Source organism: Onychostoma macrolepis, chromosome 20 (assembly GCF_012432095.1).
Source record: "Onychostoma macrolepis isolate SWU-2019 chromosome 20, ASM1243209v1, whole genome shotgun sequence".
NCBI lineage: Eukaryota > Metazoa > Chordata > Actinopteri > Cypriniformes > Cyprinidae > Onychostoma > Onychostoma macrolepis.
Genome location: NC_081174.1, coordinates 22661604 through 22682376, shown reverse-complemented (window position 1 = coordinate 22682376; position 20773 = coordinate 22661604). Strand labels below are relative to the sequence as shown.

Below are 20773 nucleotides of genomic sequence, written 5' to 3'. Positions count from 1 at the left end.
TCACGACATAACTCGTAGTGACCGACAGATAGGGAACTAAGCATTAACACATGCTAGACTGCACCCCTTCAAGCCTTCAATCAAGCCTAGAAAAAAAAAACATCCAACCACCACTTTATTGTTAATCTTTATCTCTAAATCTTTCCCCAAGGTTTCCCCACATTTATTGTTTCAATCTTATTTATTCATTTAATTACTGTTTGCACCACAGGAAGTGGACACAGACGTAACAACAATGTTGACTTTATTCACAGGATCTCTTAACACAGCAGGTAAACTCAAGGTATGTGACAACAGAGAACAGTCTGAGGGAATACTGATGTATGTGACAATATTTTATCTGATCCTTTTCTTAGAGCATCCTAGCGTACAATGAGACTGAATCCATGACAGTTAAATTTTTTTAATTTGTCATTTAACCACTTTTTATTTATTTTATTTATGTAAAAATGTTACATGTAAAATATGTAATTTATTTGCACATTTTAATATTTATTTTTAAATTATATGGCCTTCACTACACTTTTCCATGCTCCTTTTATGTATTTTATTAATTATATTATTTAAAAAATTTTTTTTACAGTTTTACATTACATTTTTTCACATTTATTTTAATCTAATTTATTTGTTTTATATTTACTGATTGATCGATTTTAATATAATTTCTTTATTTACCTTTTATGTATTTATCTAATTATGTATGTGTGTATGCATTTATTTATTTAACATTTAATTTTTACAGATTATCTTTAGACTTTTCCATAGACCCCCGTAACCCCAATGTGGCACACTGGCTTAAACGACATGCATTTTTGGATTGTGGAACAACACAAATGTTTTTAAAATCTAACAGCATAAATAGTTGAATGCAGTTATGAGAAAAATATATTACCATCAGGGTCCAATGGTTGCAGGCATTTATGATCCCAAGGATGTACTTGTAGTCCTGAGGATCCAGCTACAAAAACACTCACACAAGTTTAATGTAATTTAATGACAGGTCTTGTGACAGAACATGTTTTATAATACAAAATGCCTTTAGCCAAAAATACATTTCTATTGCATGTTAGAAGATATTGTTAAAGTACTATTACTACTACCACTAATATGCATGCATGACAACCATTCTGTCCGCATTTAGCATATTGGATGCATGCTTTTGTAAAGAATCAATGTTTGACTAACTGTCTTGTTTCTCTTTCTAATTTACTAAAAGCTTTTTTGATTGTATACTACAAATGCCAGACAACTCTTTGTCTGGCCTTCTTTCCTGGGAGAAATTTGCCTAAAGAGCACCTGTCTGAGCACTTGTCTGAGCTTCGGACGACACAGCTACCAGGCTCAAAAAACAGTAAAGCTTCTGCAATGTATTAACATGAATTAACAAGCTACTGCTACTGTAATAAGGATCAAATGCTCACCTTTACTTTTGCCTGCTTCTGTTGCCATATGCTGCACATTTCGAAAGTGTCAATGGCTATTGCTCTGCCCTTTGACTCCTTATTAAAAGATTTTACTAAGAGAGGCATATAGGCATTCATGACCTGATAGAAACAAAAGAAGCAAAAGTAATTTTCGTGATTATATAATGATTAGAAATAGGGCTGCAACAACGAATCGATTAAATCGATAAAAATCGATTACTAAAAGCGTTGGCAACGAATTTCATAATCGATTCGTTGTGTCGCGCGACGCGGAGACGTTTGATTATTAAAAAAAAAAAAACTTTAGTTGAGCGGAGCGAGTGAACACACTCGGTCTCTCTCGCACGGATGCTAGCAGAGTTTGGCGCCTCATAAATAAAAACAAAAAGTAAAAAAACAAAAAAAAACGAGCGGAGGTAGAGGAAAGATACATGGCGGAGGCAGAGAAATCCGTGCGACCCAAGTCATCCAAGGTGTGGGAGCAGGGGCGGCGTTTGCGTATGGCAGAGTATGGCAGTTGCCATACCCTAGCCCAGTCAGGTGCTGTGAAAATTATCCAAACTTGAGTCGCTTATAATTCGTTTTATTATTTTAAATCAGAGAGTTTTAAAAATAGTAAACCAATGATAAGCATTAAAATAACTTGTCAGTAAAACTGTAACGCCATTGGATCATCGAGCTCTCAGCGAGACCTCGTAACTTCACCCCGCCTCCGCTCAGATTGACGCGCCGCGCACAGCCTGGAGAAGATGAGATCTCTGCTTTTTCGCAATGCAAGGGTGAATAAATAATTGGTGTTTGAATAGTACAGCGTTTTCTTTACTCAAACACTATGTCAGTAAAGGATAATGTTTTTGTGTGTTTGAAGAGTGGAGAAGAATTAGTTATTTGCTGTCTATATACGTTTTAAATATCCTGTGCATTATGTGCATAAGCGCTTAATTTGAGATTTTGGCCAAGTGTATTAAACAACAAGAAAAAACTAAGCGCCCATATAGCTACAATCAAAGTTATATAACCTGTAAAAGTTGATGAAAGCATAATGCACTTAATGCACTTATGCACTGCATAACAGCCGTTCTAACGACAGACAAAACACTCCATCTCCGTCATTCTCTGGTCAAAACATTATTAACTCCATTTGAGCTTGATTTTCATATAATGTTAAGTGCAGGTGTCTGATACAATACCAACGCTAACGACGCAGTGTTGTTAAATTATTTAATTTTTTGCACTCCCCCCCCCAAAAAGTCTATATATTTGGCAGATGTAAAGCATACATGTGTATGTTTTTTGTGTTAGTCCATTTTTATTTTATTTTATTATTATTATAACAGCTCAGGGATGTTCAAGGAGCAACATGTTTGTGCACTTTCTAAAGATTTTAGTTCTGTTTTTGAATAAAGGGTTGGAAATGAATGCTTTTTTTTTTTTTAAATCCGATTCATCGATTAATCGAAAAAAAAATAATCGACAGATTAATCGATTATTAAATTAATCGTTAGTTGCAGCCCTAATTAGAAATGTACAGATCTGAATTAGGAAATTAAACTATACAGCTATTTTAAATGGTGCTACTTAGAATACTGAAATGGTGTTCCAGTACAATTTTCAGAAAGTAACGATTTTGTTTTGACAACAAAGTTGTTATTAATGTCATGTGAGCAAATCTAACCTCACTTTCCACTTCCATATTTGGTGCTGTGCGATGAATGTCTTCAAAGTACACCTTGAATGGCCCAATTTTGGAAGGGAGTACATATACTTTTTTTTCCTTTCCAGGCCTCTCTCACACCTGTGAATTGGAAACAACAAAAGGATGTAATTTCTTCTTAATACTCCTTTGCATAATAGTCCAACCAATCTATGTATGTTCACCAATTTTTAATTTTTTTTAGAAACTGAAATATATTTGTTAATAATTTAATCTGTTTTCCTCACTTGTGGAAAAGTAAATACATACATGTTTCTATAACGGTGTCTGTGGCTGATGCCTGGACAGCCTCTCCTGCAGAGGTGAGTGGAGAATGAGGATGTCCACGATTTGTAGACAGTGCCGTGGAGCATAATGGAGATGGAGGGAGGCTGTTAGGAGGAGACAATGATGGGGAGCCCACTGGACATGGAGGGATGCTGCGAGGTGGAGACAGCACTGGGGAGCCCACTGGAGACGGAGGGATGCTGCGATGTGGAGACAGCGCTGGGAAGCCCACTGGAGACGAAGGGATGCTGCGAGGTGGAGACAGCGCTGGGGAGCCCACTAGAGACGGAGGGATGCTGCGAGGTGAAGCCAGCGCTGAGGAGCCCACTGGAGACGGAGGGATGCTGCGAGGTGGAGACAGTGTGTGAGGTAAAGGCAGGGCTTGGCAGCTGAGAGGAGGAGGAGAGAGGTCATGAGGCAGACACATGGCTTTGCAGCGGAGTGGAGAGACTGAAGTCATTTTTCTTTTTGGGGTTCTAGAGCTTGTGAGGGACCATTGGGCTGTCTTCACAATAGGTCCTCAAATGGTCAGTGTTGACCTTTTGTACCTTCAGACCCATTTTGTACTGAAGGTCAGCACTCTTTCCCTCCAGTGCAACAATCATAAAGGGACCCAGGTAATTTGGTTTAAGTTCACCACCTTTACGTTGGTGACTCCTAATATTCTGCCTCCATACTTTTTCCTCCACTTTCAAAGTGTTGATGGATGGAGAGAAGTTTTTTTTAAATCTTTTTTTGTGAGGCTTTAATATTGACCTCTGCCTCACGCAAAACTTCACTCATTCGCAGTGCCAATTCTGTAACTTCCTCCACAGACACTGTTTTTTCCATATTTTCGTTGATCTAAAAAAAAAAGATTGTTTTTTACATAGATATTAACTAAATGTTAAAGGGTTAGTCCACTTCAAAATGAAAATTGCAAGAAGGTTGACTCTTGTTTCAACATGAATGGACATGAATCAACATGAATCATACAACGTGCATTCACAAGAGAGCCACATCTGTGCTAAAGTAAAGAAATTTAAAATAAATATTTGTTCCCTTTATTGCTGCACACGGCACATTTGGTCCACCTCAGAAAACTGGGATTAAACCATGAAAGTCACATGGATTATTTTATTTTGTCTTTATGGACACTTTATGGAAACTTTAAAGATGGAAAGCTTTGGATTATTAGACATTCAATTTTTATTTTTAATGAAATTCTGAATTTATCTTAAAAAATCTCAATTTGATGAACAGGAACCGATGACTTATGGGTTTGGAACAATATAGAGGTGAGTAAATAATGAGTTTTCATTATGGGGTGAACCAACCCTTTAAGGAGGTATTAAGTTAGTTATTAGTATAGTGTATATATTAGCTATTACATAATTTTTGTCATGAATAATTATTTTGCTTTAAATTATCAGTTACCCCGTATTCCTCAGGAATCTCACACGGATAACGGGCCTCCCTCCCAAACAATAAAAAGAAAGGTGAGAATTTGGTCGTCATTTGTTTGTTTTTTCCGTTCGCAGGCCGAACATGACAGCATCCAGATGCTTGTCCCAGTCCTGTGGTCGGTCCTTGACAAGCTCGCAAAGGGTTCTGTAGACACAACAACTTTGAACATTATATACAGTATATATAATGTACATAACGTATACTGTACATATACATTATAACATAACTGTCTATGCAAGTGTTCTTTTAGCTAAAACTGTAATGTGTTCCTGAGTGATAATTTAGTTTTAATTTGCCTCTTTAATATCCTCCTATATATTTATACAACAGTTTGCTCTGGTTCTCAAATGTGATTTACTGAGAGCCTTTTCCAGCCATCAGTATCATCAAGAGTATCAATCCACAATTTGTATTGCTCTGCTTTTTTCTAACAGATCTGTACTGACACAGTTTTACTCAAGGGCGGAGGAGCAAAGCCATTATAATTTCACAAATACTGTACTTCTGTTATTCTTTTAATGAAATTTGTTTATTTAAATGTTTTTATGTTTTTGTTTTTATTGAGCTATCACACCTTGCTTTTAAGATTGTCATTTATGCCTACCTCCTTTGTTCCCCTTGTTACACAGGCAGTGTAGCATGGCACAATATATATATTACTGTCAGGGCATGCATAAATTGATAGAATTTATACTTAGAATGCATTGTCTTTTAATTACTTTGGCTCTAGTCATCTGCCAAATGTATTCTAGGGAATTGTGTGCTTCTAATTTTAAATGCAATATTATTTTTCATCATATAAAGTCAGTATATATAAAACGGCACCTTTGGATTGTGGCATTCATCCTCTCCACAAGGCCGTTAGTTTGAGGGTGACAAGGTGCACACAGTGAGTGCTTGATATTAAGGTGTTTGCAGACATGTTTGTTCAGCTAGAATTGTAAAAGAAAAGGATTAGAATTGTAAAAGAAATGGATTGACATTTCTTTCATAATCATAATCATAATCATTAGAACAGAATTTACAACATAATTATGTAATTTAGAAATTATATTGACAGGGACAACAATTTTTGAGAATATGTAACACTCTCAACACTATTCAAATAATAAGAAAAACAACTATATGAAAAATGAAGCCTTGTACTATGGACGTTATCTTCACACAGAACTACCTTTGAGGTAATCGATGATCACACAAATGTATTGATTACCGTCCTTAGTGACAGCTTACCAATGAGGTCCACGCCCAACAGCTCAAATGGCTGTTTAACAGAGTAAAAAAAAGTTTTTCTTCTTGTTTTATGTTTCCCTGTTTTTTTCCCCCTCCTGTTTCATTGGTTTCCTGTGTTTCTAAGTTCTTATTGGTTACCATAGTTATGTTTATCAGCCATGTGTTTTGATTTGTTTCTCATTTAGTGTGAATATACAATGGTCTCAGTTTCAGTTATATTTATCCATTCTGGTTGCAACATCTGATTTATAAAATAATTCATACCTCAATAGGTCTGTAGTCAGTACCCTATTTCAGGGAGGAACTACTGGCTTGGCACTGCTCACACTGTGCCACCTTGTCAAAGATTGAAGTGTTAGGGCCACAGAAATTGTGGTTTGTTTATTTTTAAACTATTAACAGTCTTATTAAGAGCTTATGTAAACTAATCACAGATAAAGAAACATTTTTTGTCAATTGACATGAAAATATAACCACTTTCCACTTAATCAAAAGATTGAGTCCTTTTTGGTGTTTTTGTACCCAATATAGTACAATTTGCCATCTATGGAAAAAGAGAGAATTGACAATATATGTTGTAAACAAAATGACGAGTTTTAATATATTGTATATAAATGTCCTGTTTGATTGTTTTTGTTTTAAGGTAACAATTACTAAATTCACTAAATAATGTATGCTTTTTATAGCTGCATGTAGATAAATTGGTCTTAGCAGAAAAATATAACAGAATGTTAAAGGGATAGTTCACCCAAAAATGAAAATTCTGTCATAATTTACTTACCCTCAAGTTGTTCCAAACCTGTAGAAATTTCTTTGTTCTGCTGAACACAAAGGAAGACATTTGGAAGAATGTCACTAACCAAACAGATCTCGGACACCATTGACTTCCATGGTATCTATTTTTTGTACTATGGTCTCTGAGATCTGTTCAGTTACTGACATTCTTCCAAATATCGTATATTATATCTAATATTTATACAGGTTTGAAACAACTTGAGGGTGGGTAAATTATGGACAAAATTTTCATTTTTGGGTGAACCATCCTTCCCTTTCAGTCAGTCACATTCGACGTTATGTCATAGTGACTGACGTAAATGGGATCTCACCCGGGAGCCCAATCACCTTCAAGTGTTAACAAAACAAGCCAATGACAGCAGCGCGGGTATAAAAGGAGAGCACGTGCAGACGAACATCAGCTTTTCGCTTCGGAGCCGAGCCTTTTCAGCGAATCTCCGAGAGTGTTTCCAGACAGCAAGTTTCGGCGTTGGTGTTACGCCGCGTCAGTGCTGTCCAGTGCTGCTGCTTCTCTCATGGCGTGCTGCAGCCTATCAAACTGCAGTAGCGCCACAACCTCCCCTGGACGCTTCAGCGCTTTCTCTAAAAGAGTGTTTTTTCTAAAAGAGAAATATGTTAAAGATCTCCAGGAGCGACAGACATCTTTTTAAAGATGGCTTCCCGCTCGTGCGTTTCTGGATGTGGTGGCTTCCTGGCTGCATCTGATGGTCACGATCGCTGTGTCTCGTGCTTGGGCTATCAGCACGCTGAGGCAGCACTCGTGGATGAGTCATGTTCTCATTGCGGGAACATGACCATCGAGATGTTGCAGTCCAGATACCTCCTTGTTAATCGCCGGCAGCCACCTCCAGTTCCATTCTTCCCGGAGGTGCATCAGGAGGTGACTAGGTCTTTTTCTGCCCGAAACAGGCCTAGCTCCTCCTCCGTCCTCACCACCCTCGACGGTGGGGCAGCCCAAGGGTATGTGGAGATCCCCACAGTCGAGCGCGCTATTGCCATGCAGCTCTGCCCGCAAAGTGCGGTAATCCACGCCTTCCATTCAGGGCCTGTAAGTTCTCGTCTGCTCTAATGGCGAAGGCTTACAGTGCTGCTGGACAGGCCGCTTCCACCCTGCACGCCATGGACCTCTGGCAAGTCCACCAGGCAAAAGCGTTAAAGCAGCTACACAAGGGTGGTGCTGACCCAGGTGTGTTGCGGGAACTGCGCACAGCGACGGACCTCGCCCTAGGGGCGACGAAAGTCACAGCGCGTCACAACCCTGGGTCAGACGATGTCCACATTAGTAGTCCAGGAGTACCACCTATGGCTGACCTTGGCAGATATGAGGGAGGCTGACAAGCATAGGTTCTTGGACTCCCCGATCTCCCAGGCTGGCCTATTCGGTGAAGCGGTGGAGGGCAGGGCAGGCGGCATGTCCCAAGAGGTCAAGGATGGCAGTGCACGAGACACAGTCTCCACACTCCAGACCGTCTCACTGCCTCACGAGGACCATCAGACTCGGCTATGCGATTCAGTTTGCCTGGCGCCCACCCAAATTCAAGGGTATTCGGTTCACCTCTGTGCTGAACAAAGATGCTCCTGTCTTGCATACAGAGATTGTGGTCTTGCTGGCGAAGGATGCAATACAGCCGGTCCCTCCAGCCGAGATGAGGTCAGGGTTTTGCAGCCCTTACTTCATCGTACCCAAGAAAGGTGGTGGGTTACGACCAATCTTGGACCTGCGCGTCCTGAACCGGGCCCTTCACAAGCTCCCATTCAGGATGTTTACGCAGAAATGCATCTTTCAATGCATTCGTCCTTTCGATTGGTTCGCATGATCGACCTGAAGGACGTGTACTTTCATGTCTTGATCCTCCCTCGACACAGACCGTTTCTCCGCTTTGCGTTCGAAGGGCGAGCATATCAGTACAAGGTCCTCCCCTTCGGGCTGTCCCTGTTGCCTCCAAGGTCGTGGAGGCAGCCCTTGTTCCATTAAGGGAAAAAGGCATTCACATCCTCAACTACCTCGATGACTGGCTCATACTGACCTAGTTTCGAACGCAGTTGTGCGAACACAGGGACATGGTGCTCAGCCACCTCAGCCGGTTGGGGCTTCGGGTCAACTGGGAAAAGAGCAAACTCCCCTCTGCAGAGGATCTTTTTTCTCGGTATGGAGTTGGACTTTCCAGCACAAGAGGGCAGTTCCACTGAAACAGTTTCAGAGGCTCCTGGGGCATATGGCATCCGCAGCCGCTGTCATGTCGCTCAGATTGCTTCATAGGAGACCGCTTCAGCGTTGGCTTCACGACCGGGTCCCGAGATGGGCATGGCGACATGTACCTTCAGCCCGTGGTCGGATCTTGCTTTTCTTTGGGTGGGAGGTCCCCTAGTGCAAGTGTCCAGACATGTTGATGTATCAACAGATGCCTCTGCCATGGGCTGGGGAGCCATGTGCAATGGGTGTGCAGCTGCGGGGCTCTGGACAGGCATATCAACTGCCTCGAGTTCCTAGCAGTATGGCTTGCTCTGCGCCGCTTCAAATCGCTGCTACATGACAAGCACGTGCTGGACCATACGGACAACACTGCGACCGTTGCATACATCAACCATCAAGGTGGTCTACGCTCCCGTCGCATGTCGCAACTCGCCCGCCATCTCCTCCTTTGGAGTCAGAAGCATCTGAGGTCGCTTCACGCCATTCATGTCCCAGGCGAGCTAAATCGTGCAGCCGACAAGCTCTCACATCAGCCCGCCCTTCCAGAACAATGGCGACTCCCCCCCGAGACAGTCCAGCTGATTTGGAGACACTTCTCTTAACTTAGCACGAGGCTAGCTGGGCTCATGAGCCCTGCGGTAAAGTGAAGACAGTGCTCTCTAAAGCAGCCTCCCAAGCATAAGCACAACGCTGCACGTCTATCGTAGTTTAATTAAAATCGACGGACAAAAAGAGTCTTTAGTCAAAAATTGGCACATAACGAACGGCTAAACTTTTATTCACTCCCGCAAGACGACAGAATGTTGCTATGGTTACAAATGCGGTAGTGACTGTTGTTCCCTTATGGAACGATAATTTACGGGACTCCAGGGTTGCTGCAGGATTTTTAAGCTCAAATTTAAGACTTTTTAAGACCTGCACAAATAAAATTAATACCATATGAGCAGGGTAGGGCGATATCTATGGTAAACTGTAAAATGACTGTAAAAAGCATGATTTACAGTTCAGATAGAAGCTTTCACAAAAACAAAAAGTTTTATAAAATGATACACTTCACATTTCAGCCTTTAAACCATTTTTAAGAAAACGGATGAGTCAAAAGTATTATATTAATTGAAACAATTATCAATAAATTATTATATTAATTAAATAACATTGAAACACATTTTACTGTTTAGATTTTTATAATGAATTATCTCCTTATCGATCCACCAGTTCACATTTACAGCTCTGCGTGTTTGCAGGGTAAAAACATGGGTTGAGTTTTGCATTGGTCTGAACAAAAACAACCCAATGTTCCTGCAATACTGGAGGCTGCAGTTCTAGGACTGCATAGGACCCTATTTTTTTGGGACAGCACCATCTATTCCAACAGAGGAGACCTGATTCAAACATCAAACAAACAGATGCAAACAAACAGCACATCAGACGTGAAGCACTGCGGCTATTTAACTAAAGTCTCACACAGAAACAAGTCTTTCCAAGAAAACTGAACTTTAAACCAGAATATATTGAAATAAATTAGGTTAAATATTTCAAAAGAGTTACCAACGTGTATGTTTAGGGTTAGGAGTTGTTTAGGACACTAATTAAGTGTATACAATTAAATAACTACATAATTCCTTAAAAATAATAATATACAGAATTGAATAGCAAGTGCTATAAAATATTATGAGCCACTAATATTTAGTCATTTAGCAGGTGCTTTTATCCAAAGCTACTTATAAATGAGGACAATGGAAGCAATCAAAATCAACAAAAGAGCAACAATATGTAAGTGCTATAACAAGTCCCATTTAGCCTAATGCAGTACACGTAGCAAGATATTCTTTTTAAATTATATAATAAATAAAAGAAAACATAGAACAGAAAAAGATTAGAAAAGCTAGTGTTAGTTTTATTTTTTTAAATTAATTAATTTATTTATTTTGGAAAACAAGCAGTAAATGAATAGAGTGCAAGTCTAAAAGCCAAGTTTTTTTATTTTTTATTTTAATTTTTTTAAAGAATAGAATTACAATTATTTTTGGCTCATTAAAAATTAATCTTGCTGCGCTTTCTGGATTAATTGTAAAGGATTGATAGAACTGGCTGGAGGACCTGACATAATACATACATACAAAAAATTAATAAATTAAATTAAATAATTAAGTATGGTGTGTGATCAGTGCAATCAGCTGTGTGTGCAATCAGTGCAATGGATGATGGGAAATTGAGTCCAGTGTGACGTGTGCTGTGAGAGTCAATGTGGTGAGCGAGTGACCTCTGGTGGTGAGTGAACGGAAGTTCATAGACCGGATTCGTGACAGGGTGATTGAAAGAAGGAAATTTATTTAACCGAAACGTCTGCTCTGTACTAAATTAACGTAAAGTTAACTCAATCTAGTGCAAATGCGCTTTGCTCTCTCATGGTAACTTTAAACAAATAATTTATATTGATAAATATCCTGAGTTCAGAGGGTAACGTTAAGCTCTAAGCTATCAACATTTCTGAAGGGAGCCGCTGACAGAGAAGTAGCTATAACGTTAGGAAAGACGGGTGAGCCGAGGAAACTCACTTAAATTAATATGCATTTTTCACAATATATTTTACCTGTATCACGATGCATCTGTTGTTTTATTTTTCAAAATTATATATATGTATGTGTGTGTACCTGTTTTTCTATTCAGGTGGGGACTTAAACCTGAATACACACAGACTCATGGGGACTCTCGTGTCAAGGTGGGGACCTAAATTGAGGCTAATAAATCACACAGAATGAAGTTTTTTGAAAATCTAAAAATGCAGAAAGTTTCCTGTAAGGGGTAGGTTTAGGTGTAGGGCAATAGAATATACGGTCTGTACAGCAGAAAAAGCATTAGGCCTAAGCCTATGGAGAGTCCCCACAAAGATAGCAAACCAGATGTGTGCGTGTGTGTGTGTGTGTGTAATTTTGCTCCAAGTCGTGACATCGCGGGTTAAAACCGTCTAACGTTAGGAAATAAATGTGAAGGTAGTGTTCTAATGAGGACTACATAAAGTCTTTATTTACATGTACATTTTTGGTGTAATAAAATTTGTTACAGTACTAAAATTATATGTTCTTTATTATGGCTATATTTTAAAGGCCAATTCACACCGACCCATCAAACGGCACAGGACATGTTCGTTGGGTTTTGTCGGATCAGTGGGTTACCCTTGTCGGAGTCTGCAGGTGTGTGTTGGAGCACAATTTGAATTGAACATGTAGAATCGGCATTAGAATGTCTGAGAAGTGACGTGCTGTAATCTGGTTAATTCTGTTGTCTGTCGGCATTTGTTGGTGCGCTGTGAATTGTCCTTAATGAAGACTATACTGTATCGCTTTTTTTCAGGAAATTTTTTTCATTCTTGCTGAGGTCATCTGGATATGTCCCCTGAGATTTATAAGCAACAATTTGCCCGTAAATAGCAGGATCCATAATTGGAAAAAAAAAGCCAAAAACAACTCCTGTTTTTTTTTTAACATCTGCAAACTGGTAACGTTATGTAGGCTAGAATGAATTCGCGCGGGAAATACCTTACTCTACATCCGTTCAGAGAAAAAATAATCTACATAAAATAAATTTTAAAATAAATTAAAAATAATAAAATGAAATAAATTTTGATTACATATGATAAAGTACCATATTGGAAATAATTTTTTAAACAATTACGAATATTTAAAAAAAAATTATTTTTATATGTCGAATCCTTGTGATTATGCTTTGTATAATAAGTGTAGTGTAGGGGAGAGGTTGACTATCTTGTGGGGTTTATATATATATTTGGAGTGTATGTTTTGTAATATTAAGTGATAGGCTTATGCTTTAAATATTTCTAATGTTCCATTCCAAATTCAAATAGATTTTATATAGGCCTACTAATGTTATGTGAATAATAAAATAAAATTTGATGAAATATGATAAAGTACCATATTGTTTTTTTTAAACAATTATAACTTTTTATTAAAATTTTTTTATATACATGTTGAATCCTTGGAAACTGTGCTTTCCAAGGATTGGAAGTGTGGGTGTAAGCAGTGGTCGAATTGTAAAAAAAACTTCAGGGGGGATGGTGTGGTCGGGGGTGGGGGCGGGCGATGGGGTTCTTGTGGCTAATTTTACACAATGATTACAAAATTGGTCTCATTTTTAAAAAGGTTTCTATTTAATGAAAAATTAGCCTTATTAAATGAACTATTGTTTAAGTTTTATTTTATACGGGTTTTTTTTGTTGTTGTTGTTTTCCCTTCTGGGGCCTGAAATAGAGGAATTTTGGTCAATATTGATATTTAAACAATATTTTGCTTAATGTGTTTTTGTGCTGCCACATTGGCTGGTTTAGGTCTGTCATGGATTAATAAATATGACAATAAAACCGCCAGTAGGTGGCAGCAAGTCCCTGTTTTAATAAATGACTTTCAAACATTCATTCATATCAAACGATTCGTTCACAACGGCTGATTCAATAGAAACGAAAGTATGCAGAACTGAATGGACCGTTGAATCACTGGCTCACTCGATTCTTTCAAAAACTGATTCATTCATGGAATGAAAGACCATGTTTTTCTGCACTGTTGTATAAAACTAATTAACTAATTAAAACTAAACTAATATACAGAAAGGTACAAGCTTGTGCAATGAATATAAAAATGTAAAACTCATACATGGGTATATTTTGTTTCATTGCTGGAATTATGGCATTCTAATTGTATTATAATGGGCTTCATCGCGCAGGGAATGCTTTTGGACTCTCAAGACGTGTTTTTTTTTTTTTTTACTTTTCTCAGAGTTGTATAATTTCAGCTCTCCTATCGTCTCTCAGTCCCTCACAGTCACACAAACATTATGTCAGGAGAATGTCTTTAAATTCGAATCAAGGAAAAATCATTTTCTTCTTTTAAAATAACTTCAAAAGTTGCACTTGAACCATTTTGCGTGAAAAAATGACAAAATTGCTTCCGCTTGTGCGCAGCTTGTTACAGTACTGAGTTGTGATTGGCCAATCACCGTTATTTAGTGAGTAAATGATCATAAGTAGAGAATTTTAACATTTCATGTGCATGATAAGTTTTACGTAATACAAAAAATTAATAATCCAAAGGGGATGGTAAGGGGGGATCGTGGTTTACAGAGGGGATGCTTTTTGTAATTTTTTTTCGAACAGGGGGATGCCATTCCCCCGCATCCACCCTCAATTCGAGCCCTGGGTGTAGGGGAGAGCTTGACTATCGTGTGTGTGTGTGTGTTTTCCCCCAGGTGTCTATTTATACTAAGTGTAAATAACCTGCCTTGTTGGCAGAGGCTGTTCGCACTACCACCAACTGCGACTGGAGTAGTCATAGTCAACACTACAAAAGAGATCAGTAAATTACAGCTGCAGTATCGTGGACGTTAATCACGTGCTGTAATATTTTTTTTGACGTGGTTGACCCGGGTTCGAATGCGGCCTTCAATCTCAAATCTTATAGCATTTCTTTTTTAATAAAAATGAAGGTAATAATCGAAAAGTTGAAAATTAAGAAAGATAGGGTTAAGGTAGGGAGGACTTATATTGTCCCAAATAATGTGGCATCCATGCAATAATTTGAATTAAATTTATAATTTACATTTAATAAGTCATTGCATACTGTTACAATTATGAGGTGCAGATAATTGCCACTCTTTGCAATAAGTAGTTTAACCCTTTAACTTTCACCCATAAAAGGAGCTAATAAAATATATATATATATATAACTTAAAATTCTTATAAGTAGACATCTAATAAATAGCCTCAAGCATTTTAAAAAAACTAATTGTTTTATATAAAACTGTACTTTACGGTTGAGCCGTCAGTCCATGGTAAATCTTGATTTAAATTCAGATAACTATTTCATGACTTAATTTCCAATAATAAACACTTAGGAGACTTATGCAAGGGTCCTGTTTGTGGACTTCAGCTCCACTTTCAACACCATCATCCCATATACCCTTTTGTATAAACTGACCCAGCTCTCTGTACCCACCTCCATCTGTCAGTGGATCACCAGCTTCCTGACAGACAGGCAGCAGCTAGTGAGGATGGGAAAATTCACATCCAACACCTGTACCATCAACAGGAGCTCCTCAGGGCTGTGTTTTCTCCCCTCTGCTCTTTTCCCTCTACACAAATGACTGCACCTCTATCTGTTCTGTGCTCCTCTATAACTGTCTGGTTTGGGTCAGCCAGCAAAGCAGATATAAGAAGACTGCAACAGACTGTTAGGACAGCAGAAAGGATAATTGGTGTGCACCTGCCCAGCCTTCAGGACTTGTACTACTCCAGAGTGAAGAAACGGGCAGGTAACTTCATCACAGACCCCTCTCACCCTGGACACAACCTGTTTGCACTTCTCCCTTCAGGCAGACATTACAGATCTCTGTGCACTAGAACATCTAGGCATAAAAACAGTTTTTTTTCATGCCATCTCCAGCCTAAACAGCTAAAACAGAAATTACTACATGTGTTCTGTTATTCTTGTCTGTAATTCATTCTCCATCTCTAATTATGGCCTCTCTCTCAAGTACTATGTAAATTCATATACATTTTTTTTATACAGCTGTATGTATAGACTAAATAATGCACAAATCTGTACATAAATCTTCTGCTCCAGATTTAAGTACATCATTATTATTTACTGTTAAGTCTTACTATTTAAATATTTCTGTTCTCATGTCAGATTTGTATGTATGTATATACTGTATGTATGTGTGTGTGTGTGTGCGCGCATGTATGTACCAATTGACCTATCGGTAAACCCCTCCCCTCGAACGCAGATTAGTACTCGGACATCTTTAGGTTTCAGCGCCATAGAGAAACATTGGAAGATCCGAAGCTTGCATCGGTTTTATGGGGTTTATGCTTCAAAAATGGAAAAACGATGTGCATGGGGTACTTGTAACACTGATTCCAGGTATCCTGAGAGGATGGGCAATATAATTTATTTTATTACATTTCCTGAATCCAAACAAAACACCCCAATACAAATGAAGACAAAAACGTTCATTTTCTGGTTGGCATACACTCATTAAGTTACAATTTTCATCTGCTCAAGCAGAACGTTAATGTTATCTTGTGCTTTAGAAAGGTATCTCTGGCTAAAACTAGCTAACGTTATAGTTAGTGAGTCCATGCTAATGTACAAACCTAAATAGCGGACTGTTCTCGCGTCATGTACAGTGTAGGTCAAAAACACATAAACCAAGGTCTACATTTCAGTGCCTCTCCATATTAAACTGGTTAAATGTGCATTAATTTAATCGTTCCCTGTGATACATGAACTGTTGATCCTGCATGTTGTCATCCGCGATCGTGATGACCGACCGTAATATGAGACTTCTCCTGCTTACATTGTGATCTGTAAACCCTCCTTAACCACCGTATTTATTTTTAAAATATTTTATAAATCCCTCCATGGAATATTTAATTCCCATTTGGTGGCCTTCTGTGTCCAAAATTGTGCAAAAACATCGTGGGACAAGGTTTTCACTGTAGCTGTCATTGAAAGACAGTGAGCAACTCCATTTGTTTGTCTGAGGGAGCAACAGCAACTAAGGGGGGCGGGGCTTACCGATAGGTCAATTCCTTGTGTGTTTTTACAGAGCCACGTCACACAAATTACATCTAAGAGCTAATAGTATTTGACACTAATATGGAATAAACATATTCCATAAGAACTCCGAGTTAAATGCTCACTGTGAAATTCATAGTGGTTCCTTTTCTACACTTCTGACTAAATGGTGCCTCTTAAGCTCAGACCTAGCAATGGTGGGTTACACTGTGGTGAACAAAAATAAAAATGGTCACAGCAGAAACGTTTTCCTTGGGTCTCATACATTTAATATAATAATCATAAAGTGAAAAAAAAAATACTTTAGTTCAATAAATAGTACCTTTAGGTAATCGAGAGATAGGGGTGTGCGATATTGACAAAAATTATATCTCAATATGTTCTGGGATTTTATCGATAACAACAATTAGACGGACAATATTTTGCTGAGTGTGTTTTTGTGCTGAAATTTTAAGGACTACCGTGGACTCCTAAAGTTTTGATATTCTGCACATTCTGTGTGGTGGTCAGTTCACAGCAGTCATAGAAATTAATCTTTTCCAATACGTTAAATTGAGTTTTACCTTTTATGGGCATTTTTTACCTTCATTAAGCCATTTTTTTCTAAAAAATGTGTATCATCTTTTGAGTCAAATTCTTACATTTTAGTAGTCAACTAGAATAAGACATTTAAGACAAGCACATGAAATCAGTATCAACAAAATTCATCTTTGCAATGCAATGGAAACACATACAGGTGCATCTCAATAAATTAGAATGTCGTGGAAAAGTTAATTTATTTCAGTAATTCAACTCAAATTGTGAAACTCGTGTATTAAATAAATTTAATGCACACAGACTGAAGTAGTTTAAGTCTTTGGTTCTTTTAATTGTGATGATTTTGGCTCACATTTAACAAAAACCCACCAATTCACTAACTCAACAAATTAGAATATGGTGACATGCCTGCAAAGGTTTCCTGAGCTGTCAAAATGGTCTCTCAGTTTGGTTCACTAGGCTACACAATCATGGGGAAGACTGCTGATCTGACAGTTGTCATTGACACCCTTCACAAGAAGGGTAAGCCACAAACATTCATTGCCAAAGAAGCTGGGTGTTCACAGGGTGCTGTATCCAAGCATGTTAACAGAAAGTTGAGTAGAAAGAAAAAGTGTGGAAGAAAAAGATGCACAACCAACCAAGAGAACCGTAGCCTTATGAGGATTGTCAATCAATTCAAGAATTTCGGTGAACTTCACAAGGAATGGACTGAGGCTGGGGTCAAGGCATCAAGAGCCACCACACACAGACGTGTCAAGGAATTTGGCTACAGTTGTCTTATTCCTCTTGTTAAGCCACTCCTGAACCACAGACAACTTCAGAGGCGTCTTATCTGGGCTAAGGAGAAGAAGAACTGGACTGTTGCCCAGTGGTCCAAAGTCCTCTTTTCAGATGAGAGCAAGTTTTGTATTTCATTTGGAAACTAAGGTCCTAGAGTCTGGAGGAAGGGTGGAGAAGCTCATAGCCCAAGTTGCTTGAAGTCCAGTGTTAAGTTTCCACAGTCTGTGATGATTTGGGGTGCAATGTCATCTGCTGGTGTTGGTCCATTGTGTTTTTGAAAACCAAAGTCACTGCACCCGTTTACCAAGAAATTTTGGAGCACTTCATGCTTCCTTCTGCTGACCAGCTTTTTAAAGATGCTGATTTCATTTTCCAGCTGGATTTGGCACCTGCCCACACTGCCAAAAGCACCAAAAGTTGGTTAAATGACCATGGTGTTGGTGTGCTTGACTGGCCAGCAAACTCACCAGACCTGAACCCCATAGAGAATCTATGGGGTATTGTCAAGAGGAAAATGAGAAACAAGAGACCAAAAAATGCAGATGAGCTGAAGGCCACTGTCAAAGAAACCTGGGCTTCCATACCACCTCAGCAGTGCCACAAACTGATCACCTCCATGCCACGCCGAATTGAGGCAGTAATTAAAGCAAAAGGAGCCCCTACCAAGTATTGAGTACATATACAGTAAATGAACATACTTTCCAGAAGGCCAACAAAATGTTTTTTTTTTTATTGGTCTTATGAAGTATTCTAATTTGTTGAGATAGTGAATTGGTGGGTTTTTGTTAAATGTGAGCCAAAATCATCACAATTAAAAGAACCAAAGACTTAAACTACTTCAGTCTGTGTGCACTGAATTTATATGAAATAAATGAACTTTTCCACGACATTCTAATTTATTGAGATGCACCTGTATATAAAAACATAGGCATATAGGAAAAAATTAAAACATTGATGTGCAAAAAAGCCACATCTGTTGTCATTTTTTTGTTCATAATCTGTTTAGCACAATTATAATGTACTAGGATTGGATGAACAATGAAGTTATGCAGACAGAAGGATTTCATTTGTGACAGATGAGTCACATGTTTGTCATTCCTCCTGAACTTCAAACAATCAAATGTTGGACACACCCTTTGAGCAGTTTTTCATATGTACTTTTCATATGGTAATGAGGACAACACTAAAACAGGTGAGGCTCCATAGCTCAGTGGTTAGAGCACTGGTCTTGTAAACCAGGGGTCGCGAGTTCAATTCTCGCTGGGGCCTAACATACATTTTTGAGTAGTTATCAAAAAAAGTTTACAGCTATAGATGACTAGTGCTACAATAGACCAGAACGGAGCAAGTCTGATATGAAGTGTTCAACTGTGAGTAAACAAAAAATGAAAGCTAAGACACATCACAGGTGTTCAACCATCCTGAAAGAGGTCAAATGTAGCAAAATAGACACAAGATTGGTTGCAACCAAGCAAAGAAATTACTAATCATTTTCCAATCTGGTGAGACGGTATAAACGATGTAAAACAAAATATTAAGCAGCACAACTGTTTTCAACATTGATAATAGTAAGAAATGTTTCTTGAGCACCAAATCAATTTTTTGACTTTGTGATCTTTAATAAGCGAGTCACTGAGACTGAACCGAATAATTTACGGCTGATTCATTCAGGAAACACCGACGTGTTGTTCAAACATGAGACGCAAATTGTAATTATTTTTGTTGGCGAAATAGAGCAAAAACAGGCAATATGGTGTCTAAAACGTAAATCCCTTAATATTACCATCTTGTTTGTTTAACTATTGTATAAAATCAATATCACATTTGTAATCATGTTGCTTTGTGGTAGAAAAAACATCACTCTTTGTGTGATATTGAGTAACCATTTGAAATGATGTAAATATATACATTTTCTGTCCACATATCTTGAATTTTGTGATCATTCTAAATGCATTTTTAACAGACTGAATAACGCAGTGAAAGAACACACTCTACTGCGCACGCGCACTAGTCTAACCTTCATCACGTAATGTATGCGTGCAGTCTGTAGGTGTGTTTTGTTTGGTTTTTGCGATATAACGTTAATCATAATGTCAAACCCCACATTGTTAAACCAGCAATTACGATATTATCGCAGACGATAGCCTATCGCATACCTCTACAGAGAGATCAGTATGAGCTAAACTAGGTTATTATAACGCCAACATGACATGAGTACAGGCGTGAATTCACCGTTATTCTGCAAAATACAATGCAATTTATATAAAATGTATTGTGTCCTAAAGCAAAACATTCGGAAACTCGGTTTAATTCGTTTAGCGAATACTTCTTAACTTATCAGAGTAGGCAATGTAATGTAATGTAGGGTACGTTAATGTCATACCCACGTTTTTCGTTTTTATGTCGAAATTACTGAGACCTGCACTCTGTTTAACTTAAACATGTCTTAATAAAGACAAGGTTCAGTACTCACCATAACTTTAATGATGGAAAATCCGTCTGGAAATGATGTTTGTCGTTCCTCAGCATCGGCTCCGCTCTCTCGCGCACAGGAATTTGAATCCGCCAACGGTTTCTGTCAGGCGCATGCGTACACGCGTTTTTTGCTGCAAAGCTTGTTGGGCAAACACAGATTTTTCACTTCTGCTTGATGGCTGAGCACAGTTTAATATGTTCGGTGAATATATATTTTTAATTTTAACTTCAGACCTTCAGCTAAAATTAGTACAATGTATTTTTTTGTTTGGGGTCATTTTTGGGAAGCAATTTGTTGAGTCAATGTTTATTTATC

At 38.3% G+C, this 20773-nt stretch overlaps 1 protein-coding gene and 1 non-coding gene across 3 annotated transcripts; one reads left to right on the top strand and one right to left on the bottom strand.

Moving 5' to 3' along the window:
- Positions 1–205: 205 nt before the first annotated feature.
- LOC131526948 (uncharacterized) lies at positions 206–20596 on the bottom strand. Of its 2 annotated transcripts, XR_009267560.1 has the most exons (6): positions 20456–20596; positions 4822–4995; positions 3388–3749; positions 3100–3219; positions 1422–1544; positions 206–958 (listed from the first exon to the last, which is right to left on the bottom strand). XR_009267560.1 is itself a non-coding variant. In XM_058755688.1 (3 exons), the coding sequence occupies exons 1-2, from the start codon at positions 3863–3865 to the stop codon at positions 3143–3145; spliced, it is 555 nt and encodes a 184-aa protein (XP_058611671.1). In that variant the 5' UTR covers positions 3866–3869; the 3' UTR covers positions 206–1544; positions 3100–3142. The 2 variants fall into 2 exon arrangements, 1 of the variants encoding a protein (XP_058611671.1); XM_058755688.1 differs by lacking the exons at positions 4822–4995; positions 20456–20596 and having other exon boundaries at positions 206–1544; positions 3388–3869.
- On the top strand, positions 19179–19251 carry trnat-ugu (transfer RNA threonine (anticodon UGU)). The gene has a single exon. It is a non-coding gene; the product is annotated as a tRNA-Thr (tRNA).
- Positions 20597–20773: the final 177 nt, after the last annotated feature.